This window comes from Schistocerca piceifrons, chromosome 7 (assembly GCF_021461385.2).
Source record: "Schistocerca piceifrons isolate TAMUIC-IGC-003096 chromosome 7, iqSchPice1.1, whole genome shotgun sequence".
NCBI classification, from domain to species: Eukaryota; Metazoa; Arthropoda; class Insecta; order Orthoptera; family Acrididae; genus Schistocerca; species Schistocerca piceifrons.
Window position 1 is genome coordinate 497,634,890 of NC_060144.1, and position 15,731 is coordinate 497,650,620.

Here is a 15,731-nt window from a genome sequence, read left to right on the forward strand (position 1 = left end):
ATGGTCCAATAAAGTGTGTGTTGATTATACCACACCATCATTTATACTAAATTTCTGCTGGAAATTGCGTTGCACTGTTGCATGTTGGTTTGCTTCAGACCATACATGGTCGTTATGTAAACTGTTTGCATCATCTCGAGTAAACTGTGCCTCATCAGTAAATAACATGTATTTGTGTAACTGCTGATTAATATTTAACCCAGCTGGACAACTCCAAGCGAAGGGCAGGATCTCCCGGATGTAAATGTTTACTTTTTGTTTATAGTAAGGATACAGATTATTGTACTTCAGTGTATGCCATACCTTAGATTGTGAAATGCCTAATCGTTGAGAGATACATCGTGTACCAGTACCCGGGCTATGTTGAACAGCATCCATAATATACTCATATCGAACACTCACACTGATTATGAACTCTAGGTAGAGAACCTGTCTCCCGTAACATTCCGCTAACGGTTCGTGCATTCGGAATCCTCTGAGTTTGATAATGTATGCGATATTCGTTAACTGCAGCCGTAGCATTACCATCATATTTGCCATAAATGAACACCATATTTGTGTATTCCTCTGTCATAAATTTGAAAGGCGTCCCTATTTCATAAATAATCTAAAAACTACAACAGTTACTATGTGGTTTCACTTCAATACGCTGTTGTTATTATGTTCTTTCATTGAACAATACAGAAAACTAACTTGTTTGAAGGTTGAGAAATGACTGAAACAACTCACTTACAGCTCCCAACAATGACATAAATGTTTTTACATTCTTAATGGAAAGTAAACAAATTTACTTGTATAATAATTTTTGCTTCTCTGGATGTTCTGGAAAACTACTGCAGATACACGTCTGGGACATTTTTTATTAGATTCACCAGACCAATAACAACAAAATAAATGGAAATGGTGCTTTATTTTAACATCGTTCAGTTTTATGATGGCTTCATATCAGCAAAGTTGCTCAATTTCAGGCAACATATTTTATTAGCCGCAACTCCGGAACTAAACATTTGCGGACCTATGTTTATATGAAACTTTTTCTTTAGTTTTACTTGTAGAATAACACATTAAAATATTTGCATATATTTGTGAAGCACCCTGTATGTATTCCAAAATCTGTCTTCCTCTACAGTTTTATGTTCTACAGCTCCCTCAGACACCATGGAGGTTATTCCTTCATGTCTTCATGCATGTCCTATTATCTTGTCTCCTCTTCTCGTCAACGTTTCAAGTGTTCCTCTCTTTCATGATTCTGTGCAGAACTTCTGACTTTCTTAATTTCTCAGTTCACTTTCTTCTATAGCACCACATCTCAAAGGCTTTGATTCTGTTCTTTTCCAGTTTTTCCACAGATGCACTTCCATATAATGTTGTGCCCCAGACTACATTCTCAGAACTTTGTTCCTCAAATTGACAACAATGTCTGATACTAGCAGACTTTTTTCAGCCAAGAATACTCTCTTTGCATGTGAATATGTACTTTAATGTCCTCCTAGCTTTGTCTGTAATGTATATTTTTTTCCCAAGGTAGTAGAATTTCTTCACTTTGTCTGTTTTGGTCTTAAGTTTATTACTGATCTCATTTCTGTGACTGTACATTACTTTTGTTTTTCTTCTCAATCCACAGTGAGTGCTCATTCCACTTAACAAGTTACACATATCACCCTCACATTCAGTGAGGACAGCAATGTCATCAGTGTATCTTATCATTGATTTCTTTCCACCCTGAATTATAATCACACTCCTGTACCTTTCTTTTATTTCTATTGTTGCTTCTTTGATGTAATAGATTAAAGAGTAGGGGCAAAAAACTGCATCCCTGTCCTAGATCTTTTGAACCAAATTACTTTGTTCTTGATCTTCCATTCTTGTTTTTCCCTCTTGGTTCTTGCACATATTGTATATTACCCATGTTTCCCTATAGTTTACTCCTATTTTCCTTAGAGTTTCGAACATCTTCCACCATTTTACATTACTGAACACTTTTTCCAGGTAGACAAATCCTATGAACGTGTCCTCAATTTTCTTAAGTCTTTCTTGCATTATCAAACACAAGGTAAGAACTGCTTCTCTAATGCCTTTATCTTTCCTAAAGCCAAACTGACTGTCATCCAACAGATCCTCAATTTTCTTTTCCATTCTTCTGTATATTACTTTGTTAACAACTTGGATGCATGTGCTGTTAAGCCAACTGTGTGATAATTTTCATTCTTCTCTACTCTTGTTATCTTCAGGACTGTGTGGATTATATTTTTCTGAAAGTGTGACAGTATGTCTCCACACCCATATGTTCAACAAATCAACTTCAACAATTGACTGGTTGTTATTTCCCCAAATGATTTTAGAAATTCCAAAAGAATGTTATCTATGCCTTCTATCTCCTTAATTGTAAGTGTTTCAAAGCTCTAAAAACTGGATCCCCTATATCTTCCATATTGACTCCCATTTGGTTTTGCATCACGTCATCAGACAGTTCCTCTCCTTCATACAGGTCTTCAGTTACACTTTCCATCTATCCACTTTCTTCTCTTCATGTAACACTGGACTTCCTTTTGCACTCTTACTGTTGACACCTTGGCTATTAATTCCACTGAAAGTTGTTTTGACTTTTCCATATGCTGAATCAGTCCTTTTGATGACCATTTCTTTTTCAATTTGTTCACAATTTACTAGCTCCTATTGTCTTCCCTGTGTTTCCTATTTATTTTGTTCCCAAGTGACTTGTACGGATGCATACCTATTTTTTCCTGAACATTTTTGTACCATTTCCTTTCATTGGTCAGCTGAAGTATTTGTTCCATTACCCAAAACTTCTTCACAGTTGCCTTTCTCGTACCTATATTTGTCAGTTCAATTTCTTGACTGCTCTTTTTAGATATGTCCATTACTCTTCAAATGAACTCCCTATTGTGGCATTCATTACTGCAGTATCTACAGTCCTAGAGAACTTTTAACTGCCCCTCATCATTCCTCAGCACTTCAGTATCTTACTTTCTCCACATTGATTCTTCAAGTTGATTCCCTTAAACTTCAGTTTTTGAACAGTGTATGTGCTATTAGTACCCGAAATTTACTGCAGAACTTAAATAGTCTTTTTCCACTCTCATTCCTATTACCAAGCCCATACTCCTATTACAGAGTTTCAATAACCCATGATTATTAGATTTTCATCTCCATTTACATACGGAAAACAAGTTTAATATCTTCATATGCTTTCTCTCTCTCTTTATCTTCTGCTCTTGATGCTGGTATGCTATATTCAGAGCACTGTTGTTGTCACTTGTCTGTTGTTGATTCTAATGAGAATAATCTTGTGACTGAACTATTCATAATAAATCACTCTATGGCTTACCTTGATGAAATCTACTCCTTTATCCAATTTTGTACTGCTGCTGATATTACCCTATATTCATCTGACCACAAGTCATCTTCCACTCCTCTCACCCAGTTTTGTACTCCTGCTGATATTGCCCTACATTCATGGAACCAGAGATCCTTATTTCCTTCCCATTTAATTTCATTGATACACAGTATATCCGTTTGAGTCTTTATGTTTCCATTTCCAAATTTTTTAGCTTCCCTACCACATTGAGACTTCTGACAGTCCATGCTACAATTCATAGGAACCTTCTTTTAGTTATTTAATCTTTTTCTCATGCTGACCTACCCTTAGGCAAACCAAAATGGAGGATTAATGCGGAGTTTTTTTTTGCCAATCAAGAGATCATTTTTTAATTATAGGCCACATGTCCCATGAATACACATTGTGTGTTCTTAAAGCAGTGGTTTTCATTGCCTCCTGTATCCTCATGCCATTGATAAATCCCAATTCTGCTGCTTTTTAGAGGCAGTTTCTCCTCCAAGGGCAAGAAAGTGCCCTGAATGTCTGTCCCCATTCTCCCCCTCTTTGATAAGGCTGCTGGCAGAACAAGGTTGACTCCTTATACGAAGCCTTTGGCTGTTATTATTAAAACTTTAAGCAGTGGCTGGGAGCAATCATATGACCCACAAGGTAGTCAAAGATGTTACCCTAGACCCTAGCAATCAGCTAATTATAGTACTTACCTTTAAAAGCTTAATAAGCAAAACCAAATGACTAAAATAGAAACTACAATTTCAAGTATATGCTGACATCTGCATGCACTTATATTGAAGATCAGTAACAAGTAAGCACAATTTTATCCTGTCTTAATATTGTGAATATACTGAGTAATTATCCTAACATGTAGCTTTCACATTTATTCCAGTATTTATAAAATTATACCATAAATTTTGCATTAAACATATCTCTATTTGTTTATCTTGGCAGAAAAGGTACTGGAAGGAAGAGAGATGACCTCAACAATCAACTTGGCACACTGATATGTGACTTATTTGATCCTGCACTGAATCTAATGGAGGAAGGAGATGTGTCACGTGCCACCCAGCTGTTGGCAGAGTTTGTGAACTCAACCGATGAACTAGGTGTGCGGCCTCCACACAGAGAGACACAGCTGGCAGTGGACGCACTGCGTCTGTGTTTGGCTGATAAGGGCAATGTTTTTGTGTTGAAACAGTAGCCACATTCTCCTTAAAAACTGATACATATCTGACTGCTAAAAAATAAATATCTTTAAAGAACTGCCGAACATTACAATGGAAGAAAAATTGAAAATGTAACTAGTACATAAATACAAATAAAATATAGACATATATGTGACCTATTTGATCCTGCACTGAATCTAACGGAGGAAGGAGATGTGTCACGTGCCACCCAGCTGTTGGCAGAGTTTGTGAACTCAACCGATGAACTAGGTGTGCGGCCTCCACACAGAGAGACACAGCTGGCAGTGGACGCACTGCGTCTGTGTTTGGCTGATAAGGGCAATGTTTTTGTGTTGAAACAGTAGCCACATTCTCCTTAAAAACTGATACATATCTGACTGCTAAAAAATAAATATCTTTAAAGAACTGCCAAACATTACAATGGAAGAAAAATTGAAAATGTAACTAGTACATAAATACAAATAAAATATAGACATATATGTGACCTATTTGATCCTGCACTGAATCTAACGGAGGAAGGAGATGTGTCACGTGCTACCCAGCTGTTGGCAGAGTTTGTGAACTCAACCGATGAACTAGGTGTGCGGCCTCCACACAGAGAGACACAGCTGACAGCGGACGCACTGCATCTGTGTTTGGCTGATAAGGGCAATGTTTTTGTGTTGAAACAGTAGCCACATTCTCCTTAAAAACTGATACATATCTGATTGCTAAAAAATAAATATCTTTAAAGAACTGCCAAACATTACAAAGGAAGAAAAATTGAAAATGTAACTAGTACATAAATACAAATAAAATATAGACGAGTAGGTGTCCCAGATCATAAAAAGAGAGAAGATATGAGGGAGAAAAATATTATGGTTTGAAGGTAAAGATCTGCAGAAAATAAAGATTATACACACCAGCTGTGGTAGCTCATTGCAACTGGTGTCACAGATATTACTGTAAGTTAAAACTTTTATGTCCACCATTTTTATATATACCTTACTTACTTAAAATGTATAGCTGGTCAAGACCTGGAAGCTGCGAATGTAATTTTGGAGAATAAACATGAAGTTCACAAAGTATATTATAGCATGAAGGCAATCAAAGCACACATTAGGAATTATGGAAGATGCTGTTAAGTGTTGAATTTTAATTCAACAAACTAACTAAAAATCACACATTTGGGTCCAACAACAGAAAATCTAGGAGAAATGTAACAATATTATGAAAAGGAAAGTTGCTACTCACCATATAGCGGAGATGCTGAGTCACTGACAGACACAACATAAAGACTGTCAGAAAGTGAGCTTTTGGCCAACAAAGCCTTCATCAAAAATACACAACGCACATGCGTGGCATGCGCACACACACACACACACACACACACACACACACACACACACACACACACACACACACATGGCCACTGTCTCTGGCTACTGACACTAGACTGCGAGCAGCAGTGCATGATCGAAGAGGCAAACAGGTGGTGGGTGTAAGGAGGAGGCTGGGATGGGGAGGGGGAGAGATAGCAAGGTACGGGGTGGGGGATGTAAAGTGCTGCTTATGGGAGAGCACAGAGATGAGGTGGAGAGAGGGTAGGCTAGCCAGGTACAGTCAGGTGGTTAGATGAGGGTGGGGGGTGGGGCAGAAAAAGAGACAAGTAAAAAGATTGAGGGTGCTTTGATGCAACAGAGGGTGGTTTACTGCTGGAGTGGGAACAGGGAAGGGGCTTGATGGGTAAGGACAATAACTAATGAAATTTGAGACCAGGAGGGTTACAGGAACATAGGATATATTTCCTGGAAAGTTCTCACCTGTGCAATTCAGGCATGCTTGTGTTGGTGAGAAGGATCCAGATGGCACAGGCTGTGAAGCAGTCACTGAAATGAAGGACATTATGTTCAGCAGAATGTTCAGAAATGGGGTGATCCAGCTGTTTCTTGGACACAGTTTGTCAATGGCCATCCATGCCAACAGACAGCTCTTTGTTTGTCATGCCCATGTAGAACACAGAACAGTGGTTGCAGCGTAACTTGTAGGTCACATGACTGGTTTGACAGATAGCCCTGCCTTTGATGGGATAGTGATGCTTGTTACTGGACTGGAGTAGGTGGTGGCGGAAAGATGTATCAGACAGGTCTTGCTTCTAGGTCTATTCACAGATTGGGTCATGAGGCAAGGGTTGGGAGCAGGGTTTGTGCAGGGATGGAAGAGAATAGTTGTGTAGGTTCGGTGGGCATCAGAATGCCACTGTGGGAGGGGTGGGAAGGATAGTGGGTATGGCATTCCTGATTTCAGGGCATGATGAGAGGTAGTCAAAAGCCTGGCGGAGAATGTGATTCAGCTGCTCCAGTCCTGGGTGGTGCTGATTCACAAGGGGAATGCTCCTGTGTAGCAGAACTGTGGGACTTTGGGTGGTGGTGGGTGACTGGAGAGATAAGGCATGGGAGATCTGTTTTTGTACAAGGTTGGGAAGGCAATTACAGTCTGTGAAGGTCTCAGTGAGACTCTCAGTATATTTTCAGAGGGACCCCTCATCACTACAGATGTGACAGCCACAGGAGGCTAGGCTGTGTGGATGGGATTTCTTGGTATGGAAGGGATGGCAGCTATCAAAGTGAAGGTTTTGTTGGTGGTCGGTAGGTTTGATATGGGCTGAGGTACTGACTAGACATCTTTGAGGTGGAGATCACCATTAAGAAAGGTGTCTTGTTGGGTTAAGCAGGACTGTATGAAAAAAATGGGGAGGCATCAAGGTCCTGGAGGAATGTGGATGAAAGGGTTGGTATAGGATGGTGCCATGCGAGTGCCTGTAGCCATACCCCAGATTTGTTTGTAGGTAAAGCCTTCAAAGAAATAGTAACTGTGCATGAGGGTATGTTGGTCATGGTGACTAAGAAGGAGGTTGGTGCAAGGATGTATGGGACAGATCTTGCATCTAGTTCTATTACAGAGGCACGAGTCATGAGCCAGGGGTTGGGGGCAGAGTTTGTGTAGGAATGTACGAGGACATTGTGTAGGTCCGTTGGACGTTGGGAAAGGTACTTTCAGTAGCAGTAGGCCACAGGCATTAGGGATGTTAGTGTAAAGGGAGGTGGCATCAATAGTGACAAGCAGATCACCATGTAGAGAACAGGAACAGGAACTCACCCACAATTACTTCTCCTTTGAAAGCATTACCTACAAACGAATCAGGGGTACAGCTATGGGCACCTGAATAACACTGTCCTATGCCAACCTATTCGTGGGTGATCTAGAGGAATCCTTCCTAAACATCCAGAATCCCAAACCCCTCATCTGGTTCAGATCCACTGATGACTTCTTTGTGATCGGGATTGAGGGTGATGACACCCTACCCACATTCCTCCAGAACCTTCTCCCCGATTTGCTTCACCTGGTCCTACTCAAAGCAACACGCTATCTTCCTCGATGTTGACTTCCACCTCAAAGATGACTACATCATTACCTCTGCCCATATCAAAACTACCAACCACCAGCAATACATCCACTTTGACAGCTGCCACCCATTCCATACCAAGAACTCCCTTCCATACAGCCTAGCTACCCATGGCCATCGCATCTGTAGTGATGAACGGTCCCTCTCAAAATACACCGAGGGTCTTACTGAGATCATCACTATTGGATCTACCCTTCCAACATTGCACAAAAACAGATCTCCTATGCCTTATCTCTCCAGTCACCCACTATCTCCCTAAGTCCCACCGTCCGGCCACAGAGGACTCTGTACCATCCAGGACTGGAGCAACTGAATCATGTTCTCTGTCAGGGTATCAACTACCTCTTGTTGTGCCACGAAATGAGGAATGTCCTATCTGCTATCCTCCCCACCCTTCCCACAGTGATACTACATCACCCACTGTACCTACACAATGTCCTCATCCATTCCTGCACAAACCCTGCACCCAACCCCTGGCTCTTGACTCATACCCCTGTAATAGAACTAGGTGCAAGATCTGTCCCTTACATCCTCTCACCACCACTTACTCCAGTGTGGTCATAAGCATCACCTATACCAAAAAGGCAATGTTGTGTTCTGTGAGCTAAGCTGCAACCACTGTGCTTCATTCTGTGTGGGCATAACAACCAACAAGCTGTGAGTCCACATGAATGGCCACCGACAAACTGTGGCCAAGAAACAGCTGGATCACCCAGTTGCTGAGTACGCCACCAACACAGGGTTCTTCATTTCAATGACTGCTTCACAGCCTGTGCCATCTGGATCCTTCCCACCAACACCAGCTTTTCTGAACTGCGCAGGTGAGAACTATTCCTGCACCATATCTTATGTTTCCCATAACCCTCCTGGCCTCAATCTTCGTTAGTCATTGCTCACCCATCTAGAGCCTTTCCTCTTCCAATTCCAGCACTACACAGCCCCCTGTTCTACCAGTGCACACACGGTCTTTTTACTTTGCTCCTTTTCTGCTACAGCCCCCACCCCCATCTAACTACCTGACTGCATGTAGCTTCCCTACCCTCTCTCCATCATGTCCCTGTATGCTCCCACAAGCAGAATATTACTGTCTCCCACCCCTACCTTGCTACTCCTCCTTTTCCTGCCTCAGCCTCCTCCTTACCCCCTCCACTCAGCTGCCTCTCCCATCATGTGTTGCTACCCACATTCTGGCCTCAGCAGTCACAGACTGTGGTCGTGTGTGTGTGAGTAGAGTTTGCATGAGAGCATGTGTGTATATGTTGATTGTTTTTGACAAAGGCCTTGTTAGCCGGAAGCTCACTTTCTGACAGTCTTTTTGTTGTGTCTATCAGTGACTCAGCATCTCTGCTATAAGAGTAGTAACTACCCTTTTCATAATATTGTTTCAATTTACATCCAGTAATTCAAATACAAGGACATATCAATGTAATGAGCTCAGAAATATTACTGATTAACTGTATCACTTACAGTTAAATAATACAGTACTAAAGATATAGCTCACCTAATAGTGGAGATGATGAGTTGCCAACAGATATGTAAACAGTCTTGTTTGTGTGTCTGCCAATGATTCAATGCCTCCATTATTTGGTGAAGTGTTATCTTTTCTCTTAAATTATTTACATTCTGATAGAACTTAATTACAAGTATGTATGTTGTATTTACAAACATCTCTCACTTGCAGTATTATAAATGAGATATTATAAGTTGTAAATACTTTTTTGCAATCCTTACAACTCAACAACTGTGATGACTGTCTAAGCAACTGCTTTTTTTTTATTTTGTTTGAAGATAACTGCACTGGTTTTCCACAGTTGAAGATTTGAACATTTCATTTATGCAAGATAATAAAAGAAATACCTATTTTATTCAGGGGCATTTAATAGCCAACAATGAATTCATTTCACAACAGACATTGTAAAGCAAGCCAACATTTCAGTAAAAGTTCATATGGATGTTTATCATCCCTCCCTCATCCTGTCTAGTAGTGTAAATACAACACAAACAAGCAGTTGCATATAAATTGCAGTTACATAGTATAACCAAGTATGCAGCAGCTACTTTTAATGCTGTGGGTTTCCTGTTAGTTTCCCTGTGTACATTTTCACCTGGAAAAGCACAAAGAAGGAGCTGAATAGGTTTCTAAAGTTGAACTGGTTGTCCTACAGTGAGCTGAGAATGATGACAATTCTTTAATGGTTTTTTTTTTCTCAGATGTTGAAGTTATGGTCTTGAGGGCTTGAAGAAGTTTAGGTTATAGTATGTAGAAGTAGTGGGAAATCGCACTAATATTTGTTTTATGACTGGCTGAAGTGGAAATGACTACTGCAAAATATTTCACTTGTGCTGTGTGGCACTTTTCAGCAAGCTCCTGGGATTAGTTTGTAGAGCTATTTAATGAATGTAAAAGGTGTTGGTCAAAGGAAGCAATGATTATAGTGACAACAAACTTTTTTGTTTCAGTGCAAACTCTTGTTATGTGACAGTACAATCCCACCTTTTAAACTGTTATCCTCATACTCAACACTCTGGAGATTCAAACATGTTGATGGAAACCAGTAGGCTTTTATGACATGGCAAGCAACTAGTACAGTGGTCAAATCTACAGTATCTCTGAGTGCAATAAGATAGTAATAAGGGTCAAATCAATGATGAAAAAATTGTCTTACTATTTGTCAGAGTTTTCCTGGTTGTCAGTCTCCTTAATGGTGAACTTTTAGAAGCCTTTGGTAGTCAGAAAGCTGGAGGCCACTAGTGATACATGTGTGGCCACTGCCAAAATTACAGAGCTAACAATAAAAGTACTATATGTGGTAGTGTAGCAGCCATTATAGCAGGTAGTGAATGCAGTGATGTGAAGTCAGCTTTTTGTTCCAGATAGTGAGGTTATATAATTCTGGAGACATTGCAGAAGTTAGCTATAATGTCTCACCAAGTAGAATACAGAGTAATGCGAGGAAAATTAAGAAGAATACCACTGAATGCTGCTTTTGAGAGTTGGAACTCTTAGCGATAAGTATCACTGTTGAAAAAGACACTTTCATGGAGCATTTAGTACGAGTTATTTCTGTATGGCACATACATTTCTACGGGTGCTCAGTGTTGCATCAGTAGGTACAGCTCCTCTTCCCAGGCAGTCTAGATGCTGGGCAGAGCTAGAGTCTACTGCTCTTTGCAATCACCTCTGTACAGAATCTGGAAAAGTTGGATAAATAGCAGTTAGGCCCCCCTTATCCTGCAGGTCAAAATGAAGTTTGCAATACTAAATTAAAAATTTAATGAATACAGCATTGGAAGAGATAGAACCAAGTAGGTCAACAAAACGTTTTGTTTGCCAGTTGTGACATAATTATGTCAAACTGCAGAATTTGGAAGCTCATGCCATAGTCAAGACCACAGAGAGAAGGCAGCTTGGATTCTACATTAAAATCATGGGAGGAAGGCAACAAAATGAGAATTACTTTCAAACAACTGCTTCTTTTTGTTACTGTATTCCTCAACTCATTCCACATTTCTGAAGGTTTTACTGTATGATGGAACTTGTTACTTATTGCATTCTACTACATCTATACCCATACTCTGTAAGCCGTTGTGAAAAGCGTAGCAGAGGATACTTCCCTTTGTAACAATTATTGGGGTTTCTTTCCTTTCTATTCACATATGGAGCATGGGAGGAACGAGAGTTTAAATGCCTGTGTGTGAGCTGTAATTGTTGTAATTATGTTTACTTAATGCGGTGACCATCATTCGAATTCACCACCATTTCCCAGAGCACTTGAAAACAAAGGATTTCTAGTGTATGCTTCTCTTCTCTGTATGTGCTTCTTCGATACAGTTTGAGTAACATGAGAAAGACATCTCTGTAACAAGCATGCAGTGTGATGGTAGTGCCATTCAGTGTACTGTATGTGTGTGTTTTTTCTGTAATACATTTATCAAGAATGATGATGTATGCCATGTTTTATCAGTTCAGACTGCCTCTTCAGGAATACCTAAATGATGAATATAACTCTGCTATGATGATAGTATTCATATCTAATTTCCATATGATTGTTTCTTGTTTTGGATGTCTAATGTGTTAAACTCTTTTAAGCAATGTCATGATGCAGAACTTCATTAAATCTGCATATCACACTCAGCAGATAGTTGTAAGGTACTTTGGCCAACATCAAGTGTTATTTTACAGTTAACTGCTTAGAAGAAAGCTACAATGGTTCGTAGAACCATTGGAAAGATGATCTGTACTTCCAGAATGAAATTTTCACTCTGCAATGGAGTGTATGCTGATATGAAATATCCTTGCAGATCAAACCAGTGTGCTGGACCAATACTCGATATCGGGACCTTTACCTTTCACGGGCATGTGTTCTATCAACTAAGCTACCCAAGCACACCTCGCGACTCGTTCTCACAGTTTTATTTCAAATCAGCACACACTCCACTGCAATATCTTTTCTTCCATGAGTGTCAGTCATGCAAGTTTCATAGAACTTTTGTGAAGTCTGCTAGATAGAGGATGGGGTACTGGAGAAAGTAAGGCTGTGAGGATAGGTTGTAAATTGTGTTTGGGTAGGTCAGTCAGTAGACCACTTGCCCATGAAAAGGAAAGGTCCCAAGTTAAAGTCTCAATCCAGCACACAGTTCTGATCTGCCAGGAAATTTCACATCAGCACACACTTCACAGCAGAGAAAATTTTATTCTGGAAACATCCCCCTTCCAGGAATTTTAGTCTTGCAAATTTTGCAGGAGAACTTTGAAGTTTGGAGGGTAGTAGATGAGGTACTGGCAGAAGTAAGGCTGTGAGGATAGGTTGTGAGTTGTGCTTGGGTAGCTCAGTCGGTAGAGCACTTGCCCATGAACAGCAAAGGTCCTGAGTTTGAGTATCGAGCCAGCACACAGTTTCATATCAACATACACTTCACTGCAGAGTGAAAATTTTATTCTGGAAATATCCCCCAGGCTGTGTCTATGCCATATCTCCACAATATCTTTTCTTCCAGGAATGCTAGTCTTGCAAGTTTCACAGGAGACTTCTGTGAAGCTTGGAAGGGAGTGTAGTGCCTCGAGAATTTCGGGGTCAATTCTAGAGACACTCATATTTCCACTGCCTTGAACATGCGTTATTTTAAAGATGAGTGTGTGAAAGTGTAACTGTGTCTACTGCACCACGATTATGTGTGTGCAGGACTGGCGTGTATCGGATGGTTGATCTGTGCAGGCAGGTAGTCGCAGCGTTTGCCCTGGAAGTTACACGCGCAGCACAAGGAGCAAATGCGCCATACTCCGTGATGGTGCTACGTCAGTCATTACTGAGAACAGTTGAATGTTGTTAAAGAAAAGAAAAGACACTTACTTTTGTGAGGTCCGGATGGTGGACTTGCTAGAGCTTTCTAGATTGTATTTGTTATAAAGTTTGTAAGAGTATCTGTTGGACCGGTGTCTTGATTGTGAAAGTGAAAATATAGTGAGATTGGTTTAAAAGTATCCTCAGTGTACGGAGTTATTTTAAGAGTACAAAAAATTCCTCCAAAACAGCATCTTATCTTCGAAGAAGAAGTTGGGCAGACAACCGCAGCCGGCTGTCCTCAGAAGAAGATCGGCAAAACAACTCCACGTAAGCTCAATAATAAAGTGGGAGTGTGAGTCTGGCACATCAGCACCACACTGCTCCCTTTAGTCACCGGAAACCGCTACAGGAGGAAATGAGGTAATGGCGGAAGTAAAGCTGTGATGATGGGTTGTGAATCGTACTTCCATAGCTCAGTCAGTAAAGCATTTGCCCATAAAAGGCAAAGGTCTTGAGTTCGAGTCTTGGTCTGGCACACAGTTTTGATCTGCCAGTAAGTTTCATGATCACTTATCGTGATAACAAAAAAGGACATTGACATGGCAATATGTAATACATAGAGACAGAGAAAGAGAGAGACAGAGAGAGAGCACACGTCTTCAATTTACATAAATCCATAATGAAGATTAATCTTTCTTAATTATTGCATTCTACTGCATCTATACCCATACTCTGTAAACCGTTGTGAAAAACATAGCAGAGGGTACTTCCCTTTGTAACAATTACTAAGGTTTCTTTCCTTTCTATTCGCATATGGAGCATGGGAAGAATGAGAGTTTAAATGCCTTTGTGTGAGTGGTAATTGTTGCAATTATGTTTACTTAATGTGGTGACCATCATTCAAATTCAGCATCATTCCCAGAGCACTTGAAAACCAAGGGTTTCTAGTGAAGCTTCTCTTCTCTATATGTCCTTCTTTGATACAGTTTGAATAGCATTAGGAAAACATCTCTGTAACAAGCATGCAGTATGATGGTAGTGCCATTCAGTGTATTGTATGTGTGTGTTTTCTGTAATAAATTTATCAAGAATGACGACGTATGTGTTTTAATTCAACTGCACATGCATGTCCATGTGTCAATACTCGCTGCACACACAAGAATTACAACAGGTTATGGGCCCTGTGCATGGGTGTGATGAGCTTGTTTGAATTTGGCGAAAAAAGAATACAAGGTACAAGAACTGATGAAGAAGATGTATTTGACATTCTGCCTAAACTGACAACAAAGGAAACAATTCAGAATGATGGAACACCTGTGAAGATTAGTTGCCTGCGCAGCATTAACTTTTCCTCATGGTCAATTCATGTTCGTTCCCTGGTGCAACATCATCAGGCATGGGATACCACAGGACCTGGATTTGGAACACGTTATGATCAATTGGATGCAGAGAAAAAGAAGAAAAATGAGACGGGCTTGTCCATCATTCTAATGCTGGCTGAAGATCGCTGCCTAGAGATGACTGGCACTCTAAAACTAGTGACGAAAGTGTGGAAGAAACAGGAAGAAATACACTGCAACAATTGCCTACTTAACACTATAGCCAAGATAAGGGACTTGTAAATATGGAGAAAGAAGACAGTATGACTATGTAATGAAGATACTGGCTGCCAATAGATTAGTGAAGTAACGGTCCTTTGATGACAAAACAGTAGCAGGCTTCATGCTTCTAGGACTGCCTCTGGAGAAGTATGAAGGCCTCATTAGGAGTTTAGTAAGAGATAAAGACAGATTGACCATAGACCTTGTCATCAACAGACTAGAATTAGAAGAGAAGTGTCTGGAACAAGTGTCAGAGTCCAATAAGAGCCGAGAAGAAGCCAAAGCATATGCAGCTCAAGGTGGAAGTCATAAACAACACAAGTTTTGCTGGAACCACTACAAACATTATAAACAAAACCAAGAAGGTGACAAGAACACAGACTGCAAAACATACTATGTTTCTCACATTGCCAAGGAGTGCCCACATTTCCATGGAAAACAAGAAGTGGGTGCACCAAGCAAGCAGACTGAACTCCAAAAAATCAGTATACAGGGCAGGTGGGTGTGAGCTCAATAGTGCTAAGAATTACCCAAACAGTGAAGACTCAAGTGCAAGTGCAAAAGAAGGTGATGAAATGGTCATGACTGTGACCAGGAGTGAAGGAGATGCTGATGAAAAGGTGTGAGTTCTGGATTCTGAAGCATTACATCATATGGCTAATTCCCAAGAGATACTACAGGACTTAGGCATGGCCAACTTTGGAGAAGTGAAACTGGCTGGTGGGAAAGTTACTGAAGTGACTGGTTAGGGAAGTATTGTCATGAAATCAGAATGTCATGTGGGGATAAATCAGTGCTTCTGGCGAAAGAACTGGATGGGAACTTGTCACCTGTGAAATAAATTGACGAGAAAGAAAT

General features: G+C 40.4%; 1 protein-coding gene across 5 annotated transcripts in view; it reads left to right on the forward strand.

Annotated features, from left to right (window-relative positions):
• LOC124805123 (SET and MYND domain-containing protein 4-like) overlaps window positions 1-5,609 on the forward strand; it is a 136,689-nt gene extending 131,080 nt beyond the window's left edge. For 3 of the 5 annotated variants that reach the window (XM_047265579.1, XM_047265578.1, XM_047265580.1), the window contains one exon: window positions 4,307-4,664. In XM_047265579.1, coding sequence (XP_047121535.1) covers window positions 4,307-4,556 — 250 coding nt within the window. In that variant the 3' untranslated portion in view covers window positions 4,557-4,664. Of the gene's footprint in view, window positions 1-4,306; window positions 4,665-4,688 lie in introns of those variants that run through there. The other 2 variants (XM_047265577.1, XM_047265576.1) reach the window with 2 other exon arrangements.
• Window positions 5,610-15,731: the final 10,122 nt, after the last annotated feature.